At 44.0% G+C, this 26,235-nt stretch overlaps 3 protein-coding genes across 3 annotated transcripts; 2 read left to right on the top strand and 1 right to left on the bottom strand.

Annotated features, from left to right (window-relative positions):
* The first annotated feature begins 621 nt into the window (after positions 1-621).
* On the top strand, positions 622-8,148 carry prr5a (proline rich 5a (renal)). Its single transcript, XM_086208754.1, has 11 exons — positions 622-882; positions 2,265-2,395; positions 3,872-3,997; positions 4,079-4,159; positions 4,630-4,678; positions 4,767-4,824; positions 4,918-5,009; positions 5,080-5,220; positions 5,850-5,985; positions 6,098-6,376; positions 6,450-8,148. The coding sequence occupies exons 2-11, from the start codon at positions 2,265-2,267 to the stop codon at positions 6,731-6,733; spliced, it is 1,377 nt and encodes a 458-aa protein (XP_086064880.1). The 5' UTR covers positions 622-882; the 3' UTR covers positions 6,734-8,148.
* A 329-nt stretch (positions 8,149-8,477) lies between these two features.
* On the top strand, positions 8,478-12,369 carry tmem60 (transmembrane protein 60). Its single transcript, XM_086208753.1, has 2 exons — positions 8,478-8,687; positions 9,735-12,369. The coding sequence occupies exon 2, from the start codon at positions 9,793-9,795 to the stop codon at positions 10,195-10,197; it is 405 nt and encodes a 134-aa protein (XP_086064879.1). The 5' UTR covers positions 8,478-8,687; positions 9,735-9,792; the 3' UTR covers positions 10,198-12,369.
* On the bottom strand, positions 11,620-25,011 carry LOC147258753 (lysine-specific demethylase RSBN1L-like). Its single transcript, XM_086208752.1, has 8 exons — positions 24,489-25,011; positions 24,133-24,255; positions 23,039-23,730; positions 16,218-16,355; positions 15,908-16,050; positions 15,545-15,712; positions 14,800-14,911; positions 11,620-14,080 (listed from the first exon to the last, which is right to left on the bottom strand). The coding sequence occupies exons 1-8, from the start codon at positions 24,976-24,978 to the stop codon at positions 12,407-12,409; spliced, it is 3,540 nt and encodes a 1,179-aa protein (XP_086064878.1). The 5' UTR covers positions 24,979-25,011; the 3' UTR covers positions 11,620-12,406.
* Between the last annotated feature and the right edge of the window lie 1,224 nt (positions 25,012-26,235).

The following is a 26,235-nucleotide window of genomic DNA, read 5'->3' as shown; positions in this document are numbered from 1 at the left end:
GTTGTTTATCCAGGCTTTGCTGTGTGTGTGTGTGTGTGTGTGTGTGTGTGTGTGTGTGTGTCCGTGCGTGCGTGTGTGTGTGTTTGTGTGCGCGCGCGCCTCTTTGATCCAATAAGAACAGATTAAATGTCACGACACACGTATAAACGTTATTATTCGACACTTGCCTGTTCGTGCACTCGTCAGAAATCCCAGGTCTATCCAGAGGAGAGTATTTGAATTCCCTCATTCTGTCTGAATCATTTCAAATCACAATAATGATAACGATGATGACGATGTTGATTCAAAGACCAGCGAAATTGCTGGTGAGACTGAATAATTTACATGACCACCCATGGACCCGGGGGATTATCTGCGAAATGCCCGCGCCAACCCCGACAGATGGCAAGACACCCACTGTGTTAAACGGCATAGACAGGGGTCAGTGTGTGTGTGTGTGTGTGTGTGTGTGTGTGTGTGTGTGTGTGTGTGTGTGTGTGTTCCCAGCTACAGCACACCTAACGATAAAGTGGTATTTGTTTTACAAAGATGTGGTTCTTGAGTCAACCTATCACGTGACTCTTGAGTTTTAATAAACCTTCACTGGAACTCCTGCCCCCTGGGTGCGCGTGCACGTCGCTGTGGTCGCGTGCAGGTTTACCGTGCATCTCGTCAAAACAAAGCGGGGGCGAGCGACGGAGCGTGCTTCATGAATGAGTCCCCTTCCACCGCACCACAGGTCGGACCCCTCATCCGCCTGCACCCTGATGCCCGTTTGGGTGCGTAGACTGGCCGGGAACAGCAGAGGAGCCAACCGCTAATGAACCCGGACGGTACCGACCTCGCATCGGTGCTACATGACCGTCACATCTGCGCAGGAACAAGCCGACCGGAGCAGGAACGGTGAGTACATGTGTTAACTTTGTGGCCATTATGATACAGTTTCATGCACATGTGGCGCATCTGCGTCAGTCTGTGTGTTCGTGGGACCATCACGTTGTTTACACTCATTTTCTCCAACACACTCTCTCTCACACACACACACTTACACAAGGAAAAAAAAACAGAAAAACCTCCACGTACGCACGACAGTCCTCCCTGTAGGATAAACGTGGACTGTTGCGTGTCTCGCCGATTGATTGGCCATTTTGAATCGAATAAACAAGACGATCTCAGCGTAACAGGATGTTTCTTATACGGTTGGAAAAGAAATAGGTGCAATGTGGCATAGACATGGTAACCTTAAAAGACAAAGGGGAGGGGGGGCAGACTGGTGGGGCTTGGCATGGCGGGTAGACGGTGTCGTCTGCCTCCCTGTCTGTTTGAGTAATGATACTGCAGACCAACCGCTCTGAAAACACACACACATTCTATCACTCGCAGGGTGACAGTAAAAGGAGGCTTGTGTGTTGTGTCTTTGTCTCAACCAGACAAACCAGACTGTTGTTCTCCTATATGGCCACTAGAGGGGGCTTCACTATTTACCGTATGTTTCTGTTGGGGAAACACCCAAATTATACTGTAATGTCACACTTCAGGAGAGTCATGGCTGTCTGGATTTTAGAGGGATCACTCACACACACACACACACACACACACACACACACACATAGAGTACATGCACACACATGCATGTCAGTTTCTTGTTTAATGTACCCTTAGAGTGCAGCAGGTTAAGCAATCATTGCAAAATATTCACAATAGTGTTGAAATAACTGACAGTAACCCAACACGCAACCTAGAAGCATCCAGGTTACTGATTCACTCATGATATATTCATATCCTCTTGCCCTCCCATGACAGTAAGTTTGACTTAAATTCATTGTGCATGTCTGTTAACAGTGTTTGATTTTTCCTCATTTAACCTTTGTCTTTCAATAAAGTGTGAGAGAGGAAAAGCAGAGTATTAAGGCATTCAAGGAACACACTAACTTTGTAAAATACACTTATTGTCTATTATTTAAGAGCAGGTCGAGACACGTCTCTCCTCTATGTGTGTGTGTCACGGCCCGCCAGACTCCCTCCAGACTGCTGACTGCTGGTTAGCTGAGCTTTAAATCTAGCAGCAGGGTAGCTGCGAAAACTGGAGCTCTGCGATGCACCAGAGAGAAGACAATCTGCTTGCCTGACACTAAAAATGATTGACAAGAAGCATATTTCCCAAGAAGCTGGCGTCTTCCTTTAAGTGGCTCAGAGATCTGTTGATCAGGCCTGCAGGCTATCCGCTCATATCATTTACTCAAAGCATAAAAGCATTTAACAATCATTTCCCTTTTTATGTTCAGATGCTGGATGGACTCAGGCGGAGGCACGCCTCCCGGCCCACCCCCCGACCCCTCTCTCTCAACTTCAGCACCTTCTCGGTCCCTCCCCCAAGCCCAGATATGGACGGCAGCAGTGAACATCCAATCAGGAGGTGAGGATCAACATTTCTGAACAAACGGCATCCTGGAAAACACGTGAATAATTCATCCGAATTCACAAAAAAAAAAAAAAAAAATCCCACCATCTCTCGTCCCTCAAGATTTCATTAACTGGCTGGAATTTGCTCGGAACACATGTTGGCTGAAAGATAACGAACTCCTGCTGGGATGTTTGATTGACTTGTGTGTGTACATCTCATCGATTCATACACGAGCGTGGAGTTACAACCCTCACTTTTCATTTTTTTCAGTGTGTGTGTGTGTGTGTGGGGGGGGGGGGTGAGTTGTTGGTATGTTTTCAGCAGAGTTTCTTGACCGTGCAGGCTTTTCCTCCTGGGTTCCCTCCCCTGAAACAAATACTCTTTTAATTCAAGATTCAAGATACAGTGTTTTCATTTGTAAGCATTGTGTTTTGGGGTTGACCCTCTGTACATCCCTCCGTCCGTCCATTCCAGTAAGGCCTTGAGAGAATTTCTACAAATTTGGCACTAACGTCTGCTGGGTATCAAGTAGGAGCTGTACTATTACTGTACTATACTGTAATATTATTCAGTAATACACTGATTCTGGTCACATGGGGCCGGTGGAGGCAGAGGTGTTTGCTGCACTCTGTCGCCTTGAAGATCCTTCACCTGTCATTATCAAGGTTCTTCTTATTATCGTGGACTCTACATTTGGATGGTGGGGGGGGGGGGGACGGGACATCAGAAATGCTGGATGTATATTTGAGGTCATTCATAAACGTGTCAGTGAAGGATTCCTGTAAAGTGATGTCATCACTGCCTCTAAGGCTCTGATCACCAGCCACTGCAGACGCTGCTCAGGCTGCTCGGCTCATCACAGCTGGGCAGGAAACCTCTTTTATTGTCTTGGATTGTCACACTGCTTCCTACCCCTGTTTTTGTTGCAAATAAGCAGCGTGACCTCCGCCTCCCTCCTCCTCCTCCTCCTCCCCGCTGTACAGTGACAAGCACAACAAAGTCCCAACCGCTCCGTTCTGCTTACCCCTCAGTTCCTCTGGCATCTGTGTTCCGCATAAATATTTGTTTGCCTCAATGCTTGTATTGTGTTCAAAGAGAGGCTGAGGGGCAGAGGAAGAGTTCGCTCCATCAGGGCATGTGCTATTGTTTCCTCCTCTTCAGAGACCTTGGCGAGCACGGTAACACCCACCTTTCTGTTTGACTCCACCCATCCTGCTCTTAACACTGCCTCTCTCTCATCCTGCATCATTCTGTCCTAGTTCTCTCGTCCTCGCTCGCTGGCTCTCCTCTCTATTGTCGCTCTTCTGCTTACGATCTCCTCTCCCCCCTCGAGCTATATGTGCTTCCTGCATTTTGTGTGTCGGCTCATAGCCTGACCTTCTTTCTCCCTTGTCCACTACTCAGTGCATACTCTTATCTACTCTTCCCACCACCCCCACCCAACTCCCCATCTTCTCTCTCTCTCTCTCTCTCTCTCTCTCTCATGAGGACTCTGCACCGGCTGAAGCTCATGAGCTCCCCCAGCCTCAGTGAACTGGGCAAGAGTGAGAAAAGTTCACCAGAGGACAGAGGGGAGAAGCAGAAGAGGGCAGGAGCCAACGCCACCTGGAACAGGTACCTCGAATAACATCAGGGTGCAGGAACATGTGTTTATGTGATGAAATAAATAATATAAAAAAATGTTTGTGGTTGTAGCATCCACAATGCTGTCATCGCTGTCTTCCAGAGGAAAGGTTTAGCTGATAACGAGCTCTATGGTCTCAATGAAGGTGTTCGGTAAGTTCAGTATGGAAAAAAAATTCCTTCTATCAGGAGTTTAATATGATCTTCTGCTATAAATAGTATAATTTCTGTGCTGCTGACTGAGTGTATTCGAGTGAATGAGTGTGTTTGTGTGTTAAGTGTGCCTGGGGAGTCATGTGGTCATGCCAGATATATCATTATCTCTTAAAACCAGACTGGTCCTTTCGATCACATCAGCCTTCATTATAACAACATGTTTGCATGTCTCATCAATCACGCAGGAGAAGTGTGTGTGTGTGTGTGTGTGTCTGTGTGTGTGAGGGTGTGTGTGTGTGTTTGTGTCTGCAGTGCAGTAGAACAACGCATTGATTGTTGTACATTCCAGCTTTTATTTCACACACTTGCACCTGAAAATGTGTAATTACTCAGGGTGTGTTCATCACATACCAGACACTTTCAGGTTCAGTTGATGACTTTTTAATGTTGAGCTGTTTGTGTGTCAGGCACCTGTTGAAGACTGAGTTGGGGTCTTTCTTCACAGAATACCTTCAGGTAGTAGGAGTGTACTAGCACACGTGACACCCGCTAACATACGAGTCACGAGTCAAATTTAACAGCATCTTCTCACTTAATGTTATAGAACCAGTTGCTAACAAAGGGCATGGTCATCCTTCGGGACAAAATAAGGTTCTATGAAGGTATGAATAACTGCAGTTTGAATATATCCTATCAATATTATTAGAAAATGAAGCACCTGTTAAGTTGGATTTGTACCCATGTGGTCGCCACAGGTCAGAAGCTTCTCGACTCTCTAGCAGAGACCTGGGACTTCTTCTTCTGTGACGTTCTCTCCATGCTGCAGGCCATCTTCCATCCGGTTCAGGTACACAATCGTCTCAAGTGTTCACCATTAGCAAACTCAACCTTTGTCTAACTCATTGCTCTCCGCGCAGGGGAAGGAGCCCTCCGTCCGACAGCTAGCTCTGCTTCACTTCAGGAACACCATCGTCCTGAGCGTCAAGTTAGAGGACGCCCTGTCTCGGCCTCGCGCCCGCGTGCCCCCTTCTGTCACGCAGATGCTGCTCATTCTACAGGTAGACCCTCAGACTCTGTTGTTCCTTCACTACATACCGGCCAGTTGTTCTATTCTTAATGTGGCAGATCAGAACTACATGAGGGATTTAATGTGAAAATCCCACAGAAAACACAGAGAATCCCCTGATCAGTTGAATGCCTGATAGTTAAAGCTTTACACTAGTTTGGCTATGAAATTTTATTCAAAGTGGTGTTAAAAAGGTTTTTAAAAGTCTTAAATATAACCAGTAGAAACCTACAGAAACCCTGAAAATAGCATTAAGATACAAAAAAATATGTTGAAAATTTGTGTTTACCAAATCATTTGTTTCTTTTTTGGATCTTTTCACAGCCAAAGTTCCAATTTTCTCATTAATTTTTGTGAAGGGTTATGAATACTAGTTGTTATGAAAATAAAGTTTCATTTCAAGTCAGAACAAACTACCGCAAAACCTTTACAGTCTTGCTTAAAATGTCTGACTGGGGTTCAGATCTCAGTGGTGTTTATTATTATTGGATTCTGCCACAAGTAAATGTTTGCTCTGTCGATTAATTATCAGCGTTAATGTCATCGATTATTGATCTCATGCTCCTGATTAGTGAAGGTCTCATCTGTGGGTGGGACTGATGGGGCCGCTTGTGTTTGTAGGGGGTCCACGAGCCACGTGGTGTGAATGAGGACTACCTGAGGCTGGAGTCTCTGGTTCAGAAGGTCGTCTCGCCGTACCTTGGCACCCATGGACTTTACTCTGGAGACGAAGCTGAGGACCACTGTTGTGTTCTAGGTAAGATTGTGTACAGTGTGTGTGTGTGTGTATGTGTGTGTTTGTGCGTGCGTGCATGCGTGTGCGCATTCGTTTGTGTAACCCAACACCTTGCCTGCCTTCTCTCTCTCAGAGAAGCGTCTCCAGTGGGGCTGGTCAAAGTCTGCTGATCAGCTGTCTAAAAACCCAGTGGTACGATCAAAAAGCTACAACATCCCACTGCTGCTGACCCCGGTGGCTGAGTACGACCCTGACGCCAGCTCTGTCGGCAGCGGGGGAATTCGGCGCCACTCAGCGTGTGAGATGATATCATGCCTGGAGGAACAAGGTCTGGCCTATGCCGACCTGGCCTCAGGACCTGAACTGTCTGGATCTTCCTCCAACAGGCTGCGCGTTGGCTCTCAGTTCAAAGGTACGACTCTCTTGATGCTGCCAGTTATTCTGAACAGCCATGATGTAATAACTGATAACACTCTGGTTCACAGGGATGGTACCAGTAGGAGCCAGCGCCATGGATTTGCCTCTATCCTCTCCCTCCATCCTTCACTCCTCAGGGGCCCTGCACGGCACTGAGGCCACCACCACAATGACTGATCTCAGTAAGGCCGCGTCCTCTACGCCGCCGAGCGAATCATCCAGCCCTGAAACCATAATCGGACAAGTGCTGGAGTCTGCAGACTCAGACTCAGATGGGATATTTATTGATTTCCCACCTCGTTCCTCTGAGGCGATCAGCTACAGCCGTGAGAGCAGACAGAGCACCGTGTAGCTGTTGTCTTTAGGAAGGCGGCCCTCTCCCCGTGTGCAGAAATCACCCAAGAGTAACATTAAAACAGCTTTGGCGAAATGGGGTCCATCCTCTTTACTTACTAGTGCGCTGAGTCCATTCCAGCTGCTTTCACCGGAGTATGAAAACCTTGTCAATCTCGGAAATTTCAAAAGCAAAAATATTAAATTTAATACTCATGAAATTGAATTGAATTCAACCTGAAAACAATCTGGTTGTAACTTTAAGGGTAAAACGAGCTTTGTGAGAGATTAAAAGGGTCTGATATCGTCCTTAAAGAAGCGACCAAACAGGACGACAATAAAAAAACACACACAGAGGCAATACAGAAGTGCAGTATGACATCATCAGATCTGGTCCCACATCAGTTCAAAATTGAAATCGATTGTTCCTCAATCTCAATTTTATTATCCTACCAAACTGAATCAAAACAGAACAAATACCAGACAAATATTTCAATAAAGGCAGTTTATTTTGAATTATGTGGATAAAATCATTCCATTATATGTCAGATATTTATAAAACAAAATATATTATTTGAGTTGATCGCAAATGCATTCTGCTGGTGTTTTAAAAATACACCAGAGAGAAATTGGTGTGTGAAAGAATACACTTTTCTCTTTGTGTAGCAGTTAATTACAATAATTTGCCTTCTATGACGAAAACTGATCAATGGATATTGAGGGATTGTTAATTTTGTCACTTGATGGGATTATTAACAGAAAAAGAAATCACCAGATGTAGAATCACAAGGTTTTCACACACCGAGTGTTGTTTTTTTGTTTGTTTGGTGTGTTTATTTTAACTCCACTAGGCAGATGCTACAATTACCATTGACATGGTAAAATAATATAAACTTTACATTTTCTTCAAGCTTAAAATGTTCATGGGTTCATTCTGTTGGTGTGTGTTCTGCCTCAGCTCAAACCCTGATGCTGGATCAGTTGTCTGAGGTCTTCTACTCTCCTTTTTACCACATATTACCAAAACGTGGGCTGTTGAACTGTTTAACTGTTGGCGCTCGTAGAGCTCAAAAACAAAAAGTTGCTTCTTAGACCAAACATCAGTGTGATGCTTTTACTGCTTTGTCCAGCTGGAGTTTGAGGAATATGATGTGTATTGTTTACATTTGACAAAGACATGAACATTTCAACTGAATGTTGTCTCACACACTGTATTTTGCACCACCACTACCTTGTAAATAAAAGTGCATTGTTAGTTTTTAGGACAGCTAGAAAGTGTAATGTGAGCTTTTACCTGAAATGAATTGAGATTTTAATAAGGGCTTTTTAATGGAATCTTTTTCAACAATGTTTTACCTCAAGTGTTTTGTACTTTACTTTTTTTGACAATCTATGATGTCTACGGAGTTGTACTTTGTATTAATTTGTTATACTAGCCCAGTAAAAAAAAAGATTTGAATAAAATGTAAAACATTGGTTATGGCCTTCTATTTAATTGTAGTTTGGTCAAATGCAAGACCATGGATTATCTCCAGTTCAACCTGAACTCTTTTTTTTTTTTTTTTTTGTTCCTCAGTTTGCCATGATTTAAATTTGATTTCAAAATAATATTTCAAAGCTGCCTAAGGCTGAGATTGACTGGTGGAAAACTCCACGACTATGGAGCACACTTGTCCTCATGGTACTGGAAGCCAGGAGGTACAAAAATGCCATTATTAATGCGACTACCACCAGAAGACTATACCAGTCCCTTTCAACATGCTTTTATTTTGAAAAGTCCGGAAGTTGCTCGCTAGCAGAGGTAGCTTCGAGATACATTAAACGGCCTAACATAGGATATGAACGAACTACTTTTCTAAAAGAAACAGAAGGAAGTCGGTTGGCGTAAGTAGCTGAAAGTTGTCTTCCAGCCGGAGGGCTGTTCGTGGTTCCACCTGCGGTTTGGAGAAAAGGCTCCAGTTTCCTACGTATCGGTAAGAAGCCTCGAACCATGTTTTTTTTTTATTTTAGTTTAAACTTGTGCTAACATGTAGCTGCTTCAAGTCTGCGCTGGAGGCAGATGTGACAGTGACGTCTATTATTCACCAACAAGATACGCATTTGGTGGTGGAGGTTTACGCCACAGCCATGTTATATTCATGCTAGCTGCCATCACCGGTGCTGTGTTTCACCGAGGTGAAGTTAGATGCAGGTTGGATAGACGATCCCCGTTCTCCCCGGAACCCGCGGCTTCTTCTCTGTAGTTTAGTGTATATTTATTGTATTTATCGAAAACAACAACGATTTTATGTTGTCATCGTAACTTCTGGACTTGAACATTTGTCTACTGAAGTGAGGAACAATATATAAGAACAGTTAATGCATAATTAAATTGGATTTATGTGGCACTGTAGTTGTGATTGCCAATGTATTATGAACTTATTTTACACGGTAGGAAATAATTACTTTTTGTTTTTCAGTAGCTCCCATGTCATATGACCCAGCGATTCCAGATATCATTGTTTTTGTTATATTAGCTGGACGTTGGCATCAGCTCACCACCATTTTTCTCTCCTCATGTCCCTTGAAGGGCTCTCCTGACATGCCTGCCTTTATTCATAGAAAACGGAAGTGGAGAATAGAAATGCTGTAGAGGGAGTTTCATGTCTCTACTCTAGTAATAATGTCAAGTATGCGAGTCCTTGGGTCACATTAATTGTATATCAAATAAATTCCAGAACATAAATTCATCACCTAGTAGTTGTCAAAACAGAAGTGCCACCTGAGAGCGATTTAGTTACTTTTTTAATCGTATTTTTAACTTATTTGGCCAGATAGGATGATGTTGGGTCAGGCGTAAATTATTGAAGGTCCCTCCGTGAGACACCTGTGGTTAAGAACAGTGAGGTTTGTGAATCATCCCCCTGCCAACACTGGAGTTCTGGGGTGTCAAATATCCAACCTAAGACCGACTTCACCCTGCTGTTTTTTCCTGTCTGAGCATTATGTATTGACTCTGATGGCCTGGCCATGTTGTCCAGGCCTGTCCTCAGTCCTCCTGGGTGTGTATGATCCTGGCTTGGTGCCAGTCCTTCCTAGATGAAGATGTCCCTGGCTCAGCGAGTTCTCCTCTCATGGATATTTGCCCTGATCTTCCTCATAATGCTGGTCCTCAAGCTGGACTCTAAGATCCACTGGAGCTGGTTCCTCATCTTCCTCCCTGTCTGGACTTTTGACACCATTCTCATCCTCATGCTGGTCGTAAAGATGACGGGCCGCTGCAAGCCTGACTTTGACCCTAGGGATGGTGAGCAGAGCCTGAAACGGAGGTTCTGGTACCTGACAGCCCTGTTCCTGAAGCTGGCCTTCTGTCTGACTCTGTGCTCCCGTCTGGAGAAGCTCACCGACATGTGGGTCAGTGTGGTGTGTGTCCCTCTGTGGGTCCTGCTGGGTGGAGCCCTGGTGGAACTGGGACACAGTGTTTTCCACTACAGGAGGGACTGAATACTGGGTTTTGACACAAAAGCAATGGTGGCCTTGCAGTCAAAGTGAGCATGAGACCAAAGGGTCACCAATTTAATATCCGGGACAAAGCATCGGACTCCCTTTAGAGATGCACTTTCCACCTACCAGGACCAATATGGACCTTATTAAGAGGACAGACCATTGTCATGACCTGATGACTCACATGGGTTCTTTGACAGTGGCGACATACAATCTACCTTAATTGCTATGTGTTGCGTTCATTAACTTGTGGCAAGTTTGAGTTCCAATGACTTTGATACTCCAGGTTTTATTTTTGGGAGGAAAATAACGCACTAACAATGGATAAGGAATCTATTGATTTTCTCTAAACTCACTCAGAGATGTTTGTGTGCTGTTCTCTGACATTCTGGTAAATTGGTTTAAACGAGGGTGTTTTCTTCAACTGGTCATTGGGTTCGGCATCTTCACATCAGCTCCAACCTTCACACCACGTCTGACTTTTCTTTATAAATCAGGAGGAGAGTTGTGAACATGTATGGAATTGTTTTTTTTTGTTGTTTTTTTGGTGTCAAGTATACATGTGAGATACACGGTGCATGAAATCTGAGGCATCTGTAAATGTGCACGAGTTCTATCTACACTACGTCTTCATCTACAATCCTCTGCATCAGTATACAGTGTGGCACTGAGATCATGTTTGTTGTGGCAGTAGACTTGGTCCTGCTGTTTTGCTAAACCAGTGGGAAGCCTGACAAGAAGTGGTGACTTGGACCTGTTAACCAGTATGGGAATGTCTCTCTGCCAGTCGCACAGTTGGAGTGGAAATGCTGTATTTCTTCACAATACTTGGATTAAAACATATTTGCACTTTGCAAAGGTGCATTTTCATTGTCAAACTTTACTGAGGAAATCTTAACATGGAAATGAAACAAGTTGAAGAAAGGTTTGTTTGTTTTTTTGCCGTTGTAGAGATGACAAAAATCATTGTCTGCAGAGCCATGGTGAGAGGCACTGGCAGGAATGAGGTGTAATAACCATCACCAGTGACACATTTGTGGTACTACAGACATCATGGCCATGTATCCTGCTCTTCAGATTGCTTCCTTTACAACATATAGCTTCTGTCCAGCGGCCATGTTTATCCTGACTCCACTCGTCAGCGTCCGCCAATTTAATTTGCACATTATCTTTCTGCCGTTTTTAGAATTAGAATTGTCAAATGGTGTCTGATGCTGGAATACCGGCAGAATAAACCAGGTACCATAATATGTTGCAGTGGGCTTTTATAAACACTGATATGAAGGTAATATTTGGCATGTTAGCATTCTATGCTACCATCAAACATAAAAAGCTCAGATGGGCACTGAATGACACAGAAATCCATTTAGTAATCGGAGGAGCCGAGCTGCTGAAAACAGAAAAATATGACATGCAAAGTCAATATTTTGAACCATTTATTGAGGTTCTGATCAGAGTATAAATCACACTACCAAGTCTTATCTTAGGAAATAAAATGTATTTACAACAAAAATTTTCACATACATTGGTTTCAAATAAAAACGGACAGTAAATGATATAAATAAGTTCTATGGAAAATAAAACTTGTCTTACAAAAAATATATGCAATTTCTGTATACATTTTCTCACATTGGTGCTAATAACATCTATACTGTACAGTTTTGGTACATACAGTATTATTTACAGCCCTGTGAGTCACAGTCCAGTCTGAAAACAACCACCTGCTGCCAAAACACACCCTGTCACCTAAAGCAACACGAGGCTTCAGGAGGAGCTTGCCACCACGCTCCATGTAGCGAGGGTGGGGGGCTAGTGTGGTTGTTTTTAGATTGGCTCATCCCGTACCTAAAATAGGTGCTTTAAAAAGAGCGAAGCTAAGTAGTGCACAGGCACTGACACACGGGTCACATGACATTTTATAGAGCGCCTACGTACATTCGCTAACAAACGAAAAGTGAGCTACTTAGCTTACATTCTTAGGTGCTTGTTAAAATATTTAAGAGTGCGTCCTCTTTTCACTGCGTCGCTGGAGAAAGGTGGCTGAGTCGATGTCAGTGGAGGAATGTAATCTATTACAAAGACTGGCTCATGTCTGAAGAAAGGACGCATCCTCGAATATTTCACCAAACCCTGGGCATTTAGTTGTACAGTAAAAAAAAAAAAAAGAAAAAAGAAAGAAAAGAGAGAAGACAACCAGACATCTAGACATTCATGTTAAGAAGTCTTTCTGTGTTTGGGGGGTGTGTGTTTTCAGGGGCTGTTTTAACGAGTGCTGCTGTGGCCGAGTGTCCTGTAAGGGTGTGCTCGGTTTCCCTGACATCGAGTCCTTAACTTTGGGTCCTTTAAAGGGCACAACTGTCCGGCTCTCTGATCCTGGCTTAGACGACGAGCCCCGAGAGTCACTGTGATGGTGACTCTTAGATCTGCTGTCCATGAAAGACAGCGCAAGAGTCTGGTGAGCTTCCATCGGCTTAAAGAGGTCAAAGGTGATGAGTGTCCGTGGTTGTTTGTGTTCTGGTGGTACAGAGCCAGACGTAGGGTTCGGCTTCTTCCTCTCCTCTTTACTGCTGATGTCTTTATCTTTCTTTCCTTCTTTCTTGACTTGAAGATGCACAGGTTTGGGAGCACCCATCTTCCCGTCCTCTCTCCCAGACTTGGCCTGCGTACTCAGGCCAATGCCCTCCCTGTGCCCACTCTTCTCCTTCTTCCCGTGTGAAGACTTGTGTTTATGCGTGCAGCCGTCTCGAGCTTCCTCTCTGTCTGACCGTGAGTTCGCTGCTGCCTGCATGCCTCCTCTGTCTTTATCAGGCTCCTTCTCTCTCTTGACGTGAGGTTGAGACTTTGACTCCCACTCCCTGGAACACTTCTCATCTCTCGGAGTAGGCAGGGAGGCTTTACTGCCCTCTCTTGTCCGCTCCTCATCCTCTCTTTTCTTGATCTGCTGCAACGACGACGATGATGTACCACCCTCTGGACCACCATCAGCCTTAGTTTTCTCCTGTTCTCTCATCCTTTCCTTCTCTCTATCACGCTCTTTCCCCCTGTCCTTCTTATCTTTGTCTTTACTCCTGTCCTTCTTCTCCTCTCTAACCCTTTCCTTTTCATCTTTCTCTCTTTTTCCTTTATCCTTTTTAATCTGAGGTGTGTTACAAGTGATGGTTAAACTGTCCTTACTCCTCTCTTTGAGACTTGACACACTTGTCTTCTGCTGTCTCTCGTCTTCTGCATCATTCTCTTTCTTGATTGGCTGAGGAGATTTGAAGGATGCACCGTCCACTCCAGCCCCTTCATGACCCTTCAGCATGGTCTGGCCTGCACCTCCATCTCTCCCATCCATACCTTCCTCTTCCTCATCTTCATCAGCCGCCATTATTGTGGGAGTGGATACACCGTCATCCCTCTCCTTCTTGACAAAAGGCAGTGACGGTGTCCCTGACAAGTCCTTCATCTTAGCTCCGCGTTCCTGCTCTTCATCCTTAAAAATCTGTAGTGGACCTTGTGAGGGTGGCCCCTCCTTTTCCTCCTCATCCTCATCCTCCTTCTTCATCACTGTCTGTACAGCAGGGTCACACCCCTTCTCCTCCACATCCCCATGCTCCTCCTCCTCCTCCTCCTCTTTGATATGCACTGCCGCTTGTTTGGGTGCACACTCTTCCTCCTCCCCCTCCCCCTCCTCTTCCTCCTTCTCCTTCTCCTCATGTTGGTGATACTGCTTGAGCCGGATATGCCAGGCCAGACTGCAGACAGCCGACACAGTTTTGAACTGGTGGACCACTCCTCTGGGAATGAAGTAGATGTCATCGTGGTAGAGTTGGATGCGGGCATATCGGATCCCCTCCCTCCTCAGCTGGTTCAGCTTGGCGTCATCAATCCACTGGACACACTGTGGAGGTGGTAGCAGCAAATTAGATATCCTTCCGTTAGAGGAAAATAGCAAACAAGCCTCTATCCCATCCTACTGCTACAACATTTGTTTGTACAAAATACCAGGTATAGTGTTGTTATCAACCAATTTTTCAAACAGATGACATGTAAACAATGTGTTGTTGTTGTTTTTTAATTTCCCCACTTTCTCTACTGGAAAGGGATCAACTCAGGTGGGATGTCACTCCTATTTCCTCCCTCTGAGTTCTGAGGTAAATTAAATGCAACACAGATCTTAGGGGGTGAAATTGGAGATACAGATTTCCTAGAAAATCGATTCTGACACATCCCCCCTTCTGGGAAAAATGCTGAAACACTTCTTGCCTAGGCTGCATAGTGAATAAGGTCTATGTGGCATGTTAGGTTCTTTTGGGCAAGTTAGGGACAGAAAAAAAGTTGAAAATGATGATACTATCACCTCATGAAGTTATTATTGTAGACATGCCAGCAAAGTAAGCTCTGAACAGCAATCAGAAATGGAACCGTAGCGTAGATTTAATATCAAGTCACCTGTGCAGCAGGAAGCAGGTTGAAGAGAGCGAAGAGACTGAACTTGCAAAAACCAAAACAATGAACTGAAAGACACTTGCAAGGGCCTTTGATCTGACAAACATGAAGAAAGGACATCTATTTATATCTGGTGTGTAGTGCTGGACACGGTCAGGAAATGGGACCCACCTGAGACAGCGGAGGCTCGTGGAGGTCCAGCTGCAGCCTCATGACCACATCTGGGAAATCTCCAGCATGGAAACACACAACATCTTTGGTGATGCGGGCAGGAGCGTCACTGCTGTGAGGCAACACACACACACAAAGTCCTTTTTCAGCGGTTTTAATTAAAACCAGAACACAACATGGAGTTGGTGCAGCATTTCAATGGAAGTATCTTGAAGTTAGCAACTCCTTTTTTCAGAGCCTTTAACTTCTATCGCCACATCTTACTGTAACTTTTTTAATTGAACACTGATTGTATTTTTTGATCGTGATAAGCTAATGCTGCAAATTTTTTGGTGCCAGCAGATAAACAATTATGAAAACAGAACATTTCAATTACAATATTAAAAGACTGTGTAGATCAGGGGATGCCCAAACTGATTCCACTTCTTATCCCTTTAAATAAAACACATCTTGTGTTATTGAAACTCCAAAGGGCTGCCCTGACAAGGCATTCTAACACCACCAGGGCTGCCTGGAGTCTGTTCAAAGTTGAACCTTTTCAAGGAGCGCGTTCAAATTCAAGCATAGCCCTGACGAAAAGAAAATTAAGCATTTCCCCGGTTGTAAAAACCTACAAAGTCAAAACAAGTGCAAAAAAACAACAACATCTTTGTGAGTGCAAGACACCTATTTGTGAGTACTTGAAAGGATTAAAATACTTCTTTAGGCAAAGTATCAACTGAAGTTATGCTGCATGAGTACTCACTCCTCTCCGCAGCGCACAGCCTTCAGCACCCCGACAGCAGCAGTCGTCTGTCTCTCAAAGCCCTGACCGATATGGTCGGCGTGGGCTCTCGTCCGGTCCTCAAACAACATCTCCCGGGGCTCGCTGGCTCTGGGTAGATAATGTAGATTCTTGATCTCATTGGTGGACCTGAAACACACGTGTTCACAACAATCAGGATACATTCAGGGGCAAAGGGCATGTGGAAACACACAAACTTGTAGGAAAAATTGCCAAGGCGTGGTTTTTGCTCAACTTCAAACTTTTCTCTCTAATTTCAGAAGTGAGGAGGCTGCTGAGACCTGAGCACTGAGAAATACACCCTGACTCTGTATGCAAACCCACCTTTTCCTTTTGTAGGGCGACTTTGGCATGTCTGCCATGGGAATCATCTGTTCTCCAGGTCTGACCCACATGATGGGGCCGTCGTCACTCTCAGTGGGGCTCTGCAGCCGCAGACTGGAGAACGTTCCCCATGGCAGAGTTCTCTGTGTGAACAAGTGGGAAAAACAATGACTCACACCCAACATGGAAAACTTAGATGTTCAAGTGTTTCTGGCTGTAGATGCGCGCGCACACACGCACACACACACACACACACACACACACACACACACACACACACACACACACACACACACACACACACACACACCTCCAAAAAGGGAGATTCCTCCAACATCCTGATGAACTCGGGGAAGTAGTCTCCAACCTCCTCATCCACAGCTCCAACCAGACTGACCTGCCGCATGGCCCCGGCACGGTACGTTCCCTGGGAGTATGTCCGCTTCACCTGGAGCAGGGGAACACAGGGGAGCACAGATCAGACTCCAAGCCAGCAGGTATTCATAAATTAAAAGATGTTTAAATGTTATGGTGAGAAAACCAACAAACTGGAAGGTCACTTTGAGAGCACAAACATCTGCCCAAAAATCAACCCAACCCAAGCACAGACATTAACAAATATGGACTTGGGTTTTGCCCACGTAATTCTATTCAGTAATTCCAAAGAAACAAATAAAACCACCCTATTTTCCAATGATAAAGTGAAAAAAAATCCCAAACAACTCCTGAAGTGTCATGGACTCTTCTTGCTCTGTGCTCCACTCCTCCACCAGGTTTAATGAAAATCTGTCCAGTACTTTTTGCTAATCCTGCTGCAGGATGTTAGTCTCATAAATAATTAAAGCCGGGGTTGTTATTGTGGTGTTGACATAAATGGTGTGACCTTTTCACTGCACCAGCCTTTAATTAAAATGTTATTAGAATCCTAATTAGCATCTATTCGACAATTAATAAAACCTTGAATAGAAAAAGATTTTCCTCTTCCAACTATTGTTACGACTGATGGAAGGTGTCGGGGGGGCTCTTAGCGTAAAGGTTCACAAGGCCTCCTCACTTGTGCAGGCCCAGCTGAGTGAACATCAGCGTCCACTGGGGATGTATATCGTCTGACTTGCATACGTTGGTTTGTAAAAGTGTTAACAGGACTGTGTTGCCACAGAATCACTCCAGTTATATTGTCTGCATTTCCTAAAACAGGCTCTACTTGGTGCTCCTCCTGTAAGGCAGTAAAGATATTAACTCTTGAGCTCGCAAAGATGTTCTTCCTTCTCTGGGACTCCAGAAAGAACCAGCCACATACATTTGGTTTGAAGCTAATGTCGGGTGAAGCTAACAACAGCAAGACTGTCCAAACACACCCGCTTACAAACTTAGAAGCGCGTCTCTGCTGTACTCCACGACTTCTTTATATGCCAAGTGGTCCACTCACTAACTAATTATAAGGTGCACAAGCAACACTGCAGATTCCTCCAAGTACAGGAAATGTCCCTTCTCTCTCTCTGATGACAGAATTTTATACAACAGGACTTTATTTCCTGCATCTAAAAGTAGAAACAGCAGTGATAACAATATTCTTTTACGCTGCTTTACCATTTGCTGTATTGATTCGATTGTTTTGACGAGTCACACTGTTGTGTTGCATCATATCAAGGCCACTGGTCAGGATTAAATCTAACCTATGACTTTAGACTGAAGTGACTAATCTATGTCAATAATCTCCATCAAATAAACTGCTATGAAAAATGTCTGTCAGTGTATCTGATTTGAGTACAAGTTTGGAAAAGTACTTCTTTCAAGAAAAGTCTCGAGTCAAATAATCGAGGGGGCATAAGTCTTAAAGATTGTTTTTATATAGAATTTGAAGACGATTTGAAGGATTTGTTGTTCAGATCTTGTTAGCAAAGGAGTTTAAAAAGACACTCTTATCTTGTGACTTTTGGTGTGAGGAGGACTTTATTTCCAGCAGAAACTGACTATGCACTCCTGCAGGTCACCGCTCAACCCCTGACTCTTCAGCGTCCTCAGCAACACGGGAGAAGAGAACTGCAACATTACACAACGCCTTCTGGGATGCTGCTACACTCCGACTGTCCGAGTGAGAACCAAGACCCCTGGGGTTTGTGACGCCCGGAGGAACAAAACACTGTGGTCGAACTAAGCATGCAGGGCTTTGAGCCAAACTATGTGATAAAACACATGTAATTCTGTATCCATTTCTGACACATCTAGCCATGAAAGCATTCATGAATAAATGACTCACTCAGGGGGCATTGAACACTGCTGTTTCGCCATCTCAACACTGTTAGGAAAAACCCACAGTCCATATCATCAAGTGACATGAATCCCAGAGCAGCTAAACTCAGAAACTACGCTGTCAGTTCTAATCGAGTTTGGTTTTATTGAGAACAGCAACAGAGAGAGAAGCACCATGTGCCTGCTCCTGGTTCTGATGGAGGCATGATGCCAGACAAGCTGCAGTAATATCTGATTACAAAGCACTTGGACGATCTCTACCATCGAGAGTGAGACCTTGGGAACATTTTCTTCTCAGTGAGGGGTCCCTGAACGGAATAATTTTAGGCTTGCCTGACCTAAATGAATTCTTTCAATCTGTCTTCAAATTATTCTCAAGTGCAAGCTGAGAGTGCAATGTAGCTGAGATTTAAGACTGCGAGTAAACACTAGGACACCTTAACAAACATTTAACCAGCCTCAGGTTGACCTTGATTTTTGTAACATGTAGTGCTGCATGAAACTGTGGGGAGGCAGCAGACTATGGCAGAAATTAATTAAATGGTCCAGAATATATAACATAATTATTACGGAATAATTTTCATTCTTGATTGGTTCATCTGCACCAGGAAAAAATGTTGGGTACAAATTTTAAAACATAAAACTCAAGGTTTTTGAATGTTAAAAGACGATGAGGGTTATGGGTTCAGTCACTGTGCGTGTGACAGTTGAAGAATTTCAGAAGCATTGATCAATGTAATTAACGTAAGACGAGAATCCTCATGACCACTCAAAAGCTAATACACATTAGAGGAACTTTAATTGTAATGTTTACTTACAAAAACACAAGAAAAAATGTTAAATTATCTTCATTAAATTCGGTAAAATCGTAACGCTCCAGTTGCTCAAGATGACCATCAGCTGTCATCTCTTATCAAGTCTCCATCTCTGCTTCACCAATAGAAACAAATTCACCACCACGGGGGCCTGTAACACCATTGACCATCCACAGACCCAGCAGGAGGTCAGCAGACACTGCGCACACGCGTGCACACGCGCACACACACACAAACACACAAGCAGTATCACTACACTTAAAGGCAGGTGGTTGCCAAAACACAGTAGGTGGTGTGGCAGCTTTTATACACACCTAAAAATGTGAGCAAAACAAAGTAAAAGTGCATCCCTCTGCCAAGACAGGCCAAATGCAATGTGAAACAAACCGTGATGAGCGGGCTGCTGCACCCTTCCATACACGCACACATACACACACGCACGCACACACACGCATGGTGTGCGGCTGTTCCAAAGAGCGAGAGGGGGTGAAACCTGATATTATTTTGATTTTGCAAGAAGGAGCAGCCTAATCTGTGCACTGTGGAGCAAATATCACTTCCTATATCCAATAGATGCACCAAGAGAATTTAATTTAAATAAAATGATGTTCATTGCATAATGTTGCCAAGCTGAACTGCAATTAACCGAGTGAAGTCTGTAAAGCTAGGGAAGTCAAGTTACAACAATTAAGTGTTCTATGGCGAGGTATCGGAATCAGACACCTCAACAAGGTAACGGCTTTTAACAGAAACTCCCAGTCTTCACAGGGGCCCATCACCAAGTTCTGACCCTGAGCTTCTGCTGGGTCCGTCACATCGCCGCTGCAACGCTGGTTACATCCGTCCTCCATCCACCAGCAGCGTTTTGCCTTCCCACGTTTTGTTAACTTGCTCAGATTCTGCTGATTTGTTTGCCTCTATATTCATATTTCTAATGCGCGCATGTATGTGGCTATATTGAAATCTTTTCAGTCTGTTTTTTTTTTTGTTGCAATCAGGACTCTGCACAATGTGCATTTGGCGGTTTATTTTGAAAACTGACTGGATTCACCGTGCCATTTATGTTGGGACATCCTATCTGTTTGATCTGCTCAGTGCAGTTTGACGCGACTTCCATCTACAATAATCTTGCTGCGTAATCCCTGCAGGCACTTCTAGTGGAAACACAAGCATCGTCCAGGAAGTCGGCGAGCAGCTCAGGCTGCCACAGCACAGCCATTACATCACGCAGCAGGAAGTCAGAGATGGATCTGGTCAACCCTCCGGATTACCACCAGGTGGCACTATGATTTGTCTGTCGCAAATTTTAAGGGTTTGGGTTCTGCCTTGGCCCTTTCTCCACCCGACCACCGCATTTTGTTAAGACCCGCCTCATAGTTTAGTTTTTATGTAAGTCGAACAGTTTTTCATCCAATTAAAGATCAAGGCGATTCAACACTACATGGTACATGTCAAATTCACTTATTCACTCTTTACCACTTTTTGCGGGAATACAGGGAAATTACAAAAAATAACGCATGAGGCCCTAAGATTTTTGTCTGAGACATCAACTGAATTCATGATTTAAAAAAATATATTTAACAACAAAACCCAACTCAAGGGATCTCAAACCGATTCAAAGAAAATGTGATGAGTTGGTCTTTGAAGTGAAGACAAAAGACAACAGTTTCAAACATTTCTATGGAAGCGAAGGGATCACAAATAAATAAAAGGGCTTCTTAAAATGTCCTTAAATCAAGTGAAAACATCACACTCACAGTTTCCTGAACTGATTGAAAAGTACTCTGGATGGTGGATAACCAGCTGCCACCTTTGGTGGAAATTAAAATTGGAGTTCATTCCTTTATTTTTCGTCTTTTTGTTCCATCTAAGTATAAAAATAAAATACCACAGAGCACTTGTCTACTTTGGGTTTCATTCACCTCCGCACACGCAGGTTCAAGAGAAGTCCAAATGTTAATGGTTCATATTCCACACAGCTGATGCGACTACCCAGAAAACATCTCTCTAATAAAGAAAGGAATCTCTCTGTATTTGTGTGTGTTTTCACTTCGCTGTTCAACCGCTCCTCTAATCTGCTTCACAGTTGCATTGAGGGGGATCTAAATGAGTCTGGTCTTAAGTCTGAAGTAATTTGGAAGAGAGAGCAGAAAATAATGGAGGTCAGTGGCTGGCTGGTGGCACCAATGACAACACTGCGATGGCAAAGACGGCTGCAGCCAGTCACACCAGGGATCCATACAGAACAACCTGCACCTAAAGAACCCCCCCCCCACACACACACACACACACACACACACACGCCTGATAGCCAGATGTTCACTGACACCATGCATCTGTACATGTCACCGTGGCGAAATCAATCTTACTTTAAAACTCACCACACGTGGCAGGGATTCCAATCACCGTGTTTTGAGACTCTTAGGCTTTGTTCGTACTCAACGCAGAGCTAATTATGTACACAACTTTACTGCGATGCAGATTAATGCAAACATGCAAATTCCTGTCAAGCACAGTGGCAGACAGCTGTTGGGCCCGGCTGATTGCTGTTGTTGTGCCACCAACACTCTTCTGCTGCCTCGAACGTCTCTGTACTGGTGAAACTTTGGATTATGTCAGCGTCATGAGCTGCTGTTAATGCCGCCGGCTATGCTAACTAGCTAGCCTCAGCACTCAGCAGGCAAATTATCAGCTTCATCTTGATAGAAGGACCACAGGGCAAATGTTTAAACACCTACAATCACGTCAAAAAGATGGCGGACATGTACAAAAACAGCAGTAGTGTAACAACAACAACATAAACATTCCCCTCCTGCTTCTTGTTCATGTATATGTACATTCTTGTTCTTGAGTGTTAAGGATTCCGAATTCTAACTCGCACAAATAAAAGTGAGGCATCGTCTCTCACACCTCTGTAAGCACACCTCTAACTGATGGTGTCACCTCCCAGTCAAGCACTTGATTCTGACAAGTTCTCCAACGCAACATGGACACGGAAGCGCTTGAAAACACCAACGACAAACTGAACACTGGCTACAGTTTCAACGTGGCTTCACACTCGTGAGGCGCGAGACGGTGATACAAGTTACTCGATTAAAGAAAAGACAACGCTTTTATTGCTCCACACCGCCTGTCTGAAGGAACTGCAGCGTTAAAAAAAACCCTGAAAACACGACAAAAGCCAGCCAGGACAACAAGTTTGTTTCTAAGAGGTCTTCTTCAGTGGTACCAACACGATGACGCTAGATGATAACCAAACACGACGTAGACAACGCCTGAAGCTCCCCAGTTGAGAAACGAGTTTAAGAGTTAGAATCATTCCCGAACCGCAGTACAGGAGGAAAGCCACACGGTTGTATGTTAAATATATTAAAGGATATTAACATTCTAGGTCTATGGTTATATTTGTTGTTTGTTTTTAAGTTTTTTTTCTATCAATATTTTAATTGTTTTTATATTCAACAGTTAAGAGTTCATACATGTCTTTATTCATAAATTTAATGACTTTCCACACTTTGGATGAAACCCTACATGACTACCCACTTGCTAAAGTGTCTGTTTAAATAAAAAAAAATACACGTCAGACTTTACCGGAGTCAACTAAAATTACTGACACGCTATAATACGTGTTGCAATGAAAACAACACTAACCAAAAGAATTATTTTCCTCACTGATCTGGACTCAAATTGTAGTATTCTTATATTCAGGGTTTGGTAAAATGTAACTTTTCTACCTTAAAATAATCCCCCCAAAAAACTTTTTCAGGTCTGGATATTTCCATTTTTAAACTTCATTACTTTTCCAGGGTTTTCACGACTGAATGAAAGCCTGCATAAATGTTATTAGTAAAAGAAACAAAAATATTCACATCCACGTTTCAGGTGTTGATGGTGTCGCTCACAACAGGCCCTTCTACTCTGAGATAGTGTTGAAATCTGTTTATTTGATTTGCGGAAAAATGTGTCATACGGTGAGGTGTTCTGTTTTTGAGCTGCGAGTTCAGGGTCAGACCAGACCATCACTGATGTCTAAGGAAGGAGAACAGAATGAAAACCTCCTCACCTGAGAGTGGAAGTTGGCCATGGTTGTCGTCTCTATATCCTTCTTCCCGAGCACCTCCATCTTCACTGGTGCGTTGGGGAACTTATAGGAGAAGTAGTCCAGGAAGTCTGGGAGGTAGGATGCCGCCCCGTGGATGATTCCCATCACAAAACACGCCGCCTGGCCCTCGTCTTCGCTGAACGAAAGGGTCACAAACTCCTCGGCGAAAGCCTGCATCTCTGCTGGAGACAGACAGGAGAGCTGCTCGCTGTAGGCGTGGACCACAGACGCCCCTCCATTGGCCTGTTGCTCGACGTGGATCAGATGACCAAACTGCAGACCGGGTATACCCGGCGCCAGGGTGCAGTGGAGCGGGGAGCTGTAGCCTAGCCTGTCCCTGACCATGGCGGGGATGGAGGTAGCGGCTGTCATAGGATGATCGTAGTGGTGTTGTGGTGGTGCCGTGGTGTGGAGCACGCCGCCGCCGCCGCCACCGCTGCTGATGCTGTTGTTCCCGTTGATCCGGCTGAGGAACTCAGGCAGACCCAGAGAGACTCCTGAATACACAGTCTGGCAGTAGCTGCTATTCATTGCAGGCCGACCGTGTCTCTCTTTCGTTCGCTCGCCATCTTTGTGCTTCTTTTTCTTCTTCTTCTTGAGTTTCTTCAGCAGGAGGTCTTCCTCTGAAGTGGCTTTGGGCTTCTCCTTAGACTCTGATGGAAGAGGAGACATTTAACACATCAGATACAATCGTCGACATTATCAGATGACTGCAAAATATGACATGGACAGCAAGTTCAATCACTGTTATACACAGTTAAGGTTGGACTAGAACCTGGCGTGTGTGATGACATCAGTTGACCGTGACTGTTCGGTGTTCAGCTGCTGTGCTGTGATTATTGTCACCCATTCACTAATCAGACATTCATAATCAAGACACTGACATCCAACTGTCCTCTCTGATTGTACTTTAAGAGAACCATTACAGGAAACAGTCAACCACAACTTCTAGGCCGTATCCAGGAAACAAAAATATATGAGATAAACTTAATGTTAACTCGCAATACTTAAAAAAACCCAAAACAACAATCCTCAGTGTTTTATTTCATCCCCACCTTTCTGTGAAAACACTTCTCCGTTCTCTCTCGCAATGTCATGTTCAGGTAGTAATTTGTGATTCCTCCATTCTTTACTCCTCTCTTTCTTCTTCTCTCTGTCCTTCTCCTTCACTCGATGATCTGAGAGGAAGAGGAGAAAGTGAGTGAGACGCAACTGACCAACAAACACATCCACGTGTTAACTTCTATATCACCATCTGGGCCTAATAAATACTGGGGCCTGCGGTAGAGCAAATTATGTAATATTGCAATAAATCTTTTTATAATATTACAGCCTTAAATGTAGCTTTTAATTTGATTCTAAGCATCAGAAGGCGAGTGCCCCGGAGAGCGGTCTGTCTGGGTTGTCCCACCTCTCTGTAGCATTTTCACGTCGCCGTTCTCGGTCTTTGTATGGCAGCTAGCTGGGCTCACTTTCTCCACACCAGCGGCGGAGCGGAGCGGAGCTTCACCGCTTTTCTCCTTCTCCTTGTGTCGTTTCTCCTTTGCCTTCTTCACTTTGGGAGGCGATGCGAGGAAGTTGCTTATTTTGAAGATTTTTCGAGCGGGAGCAGCGGGCATCGCGGCGGCGGTGGAGTGGCTCGCCTTGGCCGGGCCGAAACTCCATTTCGCTGGGCTCCCACAACTCTGCTTCCCGTTGTGTTTTTCCCCTGCGCACACGTCTCCGTTCAGTTTCCTGTGCTTCAGCCGCTTCTCCTCCACACGGACCTTCTTTGGGGGCGGTGGGTAAATATCGCTGGAAGACTGCGGTCGGCTCTCCGGCGGCCGTTTAGCTAAAAGGGGTTTGGGGGAATTTGTTTTGCTGTTTGCTGCGAAATGCATGGAGTCCACGGACTCGGCCATCTTGGAAGTTTCTATTTTTTACGGTCAGACGTAACTGGTGCGTCAGAGCCAGGCGGAGGCGGGGCTTAGGGCGCTACGTAGGACGCACGGAGGCGGGTACAGACGGAGGTGTTCACTGCCAAAAATGTACCAACGCACTTGTCAGGCAGTGGCTGGTAGTCTCCCCTCAGACAAAGCTCCTTAAATTACTCATAGTTGTATTTGTAGGTGCCTACACAGGACCATTGTTATATTTGGTCTTACTGAAAGTTGTATTTATTTATTTGTTCATTTATTTATTTATATTTAGCCTAAAATTGCGCTTCTGCATGACTTTAGAGTGCGCTGAATACGTGAGTCTACCCTGAGTCATTTATTCTTTCCTGACTGTGGAAAAAAGGGCAAAACAGTAAATTCCTGCCAAAACTTCTGCGTCTCTCAACCAGACCTGTAAGCGAGTCACGTATATTCAGACTGTTCTACATGGTGTTCTTGCACCTCCATCCACTGAGATTCATCTGATGATGCACCTCACACTTCTAGACGCTCAGGAGTTCTCAAGCCCTCCAACCAAAGTATTCAGGAATTTCAAATTTGAAAAAGATGAATCAAAGTCAGTCTGGGCCCTCGATAAGGAATATAAGTCAGAGAGGTAACATTTAAAAGGAATCACTTAATGGAGCTGCTCGGCTTTCAACATGTCTGATTGCATTTCATGACTGATTTGTTTTTCAGATACATGTAAGTTATAATTATAACACATTGGCCTTTACATATTTATCATATCTATGACACCTTTCCAATCAATGCAATATATGAAAACAATGATAAAAGTGCAAATACAAGATGAAGACTTTCAGGAGATGTTGCTACAATCTTATATAATTGTGGAATAGTTGTTAAAAACACTAAGTTCGTGGGTTTTTATGTCTCAATTTTGATATACTGATATACAAGTTTCAAAAAAAGTTATTTAAACATGAAGTGCAATTTTGGATGAGAATTGCAGATGACTGTGTTTTTACAACTTTTTTTTTTTCCAGATATCCAGTTACAATATGTGGATGTATTGCCTGTTATTAATATTGAGAATTTTCAATCAAATTTTTGATTCCTGCTGTGTTAAGTTAAAATAAATACTGTGTACTTATTTGTTTTGGGTTTTTTTTTATTTCCCTCCAAAAGATGTTTAAAAAGACTGCAAATCAGGATTCCTCATTCTGAGGAAATGTTGTCCCGTTCTATATGTAAATGGACTCAATTTTATAGAGCGCTTTT

This window comes from Aulostomus chinensis, chromosome 7 (genome assembly GCF_037954235.1).
Source record: "Aulostomus chinensis isolate RoL2024-O1b breed Wild chromosome 7, RoL_Achi_v1.0, whole genome shotgun sequence".
Lineage (NCBI taxonomy): Eukaryota > Metazoa > Chordata > Actinopteri > Syngnathiformes > Aulostomidae > Aulostomus > Aulostomus chinensis.
Note: the sequence above shows the minus strand (reverse complement) of the source record. Positions and strands in the feature narration are given on the sequence as shown.

Coding starts and splice junctions, on each gene's coding strand:
- prr5a (XM_086208754.1), top strand. CDS start 2,265: ATGCTGGATGGACTCAGGCGGAGGCACGCCTCCCGGCCCACCCCCCGA. Junction 4,825..4,917: donor CAAAATAAGGTTCTATGAAG/GTATGAATAACT, acceptor TGGTCGCCACAG/GTCAGAAGCTTCTCGACTCT. Junction 5,986..6,097: donor GGACCACTGTTGTGTTCTAG/GTAAGATTGTGT, acceptor TCTCTCTCTCAG/AGAAGCGTCTCCAGTGGGGC.
- tmem60 (XM_086208753.1), top strand. CDS start 9,793: ATGAAGATGTCCCTGGCTCAGCGAGTTCTCCTCTCATGGATATTTGCC.
- LOC147258753 (XM_086208752.1), bottom strand. CDS start 24,978: ATGGCCGAGTCCGTGGACTCCATGCATTTCGCAGCAAACAGCAAAACA. Junction 24,256..24,488: donor CGTGAAAATGCTACAGAGAG/GTGGGACAACCC, acceptor TCTTCCTCTCAG/ATCATCGAGTGAAGGAGAAG. Junction 14,912..15,544: donor GCTGTGCGCTGCGGAGAGGA/GTGAGTACTCAT, acceptor GTTGCCTCACAG/CAGTGACGCTCCTGCCCGCA.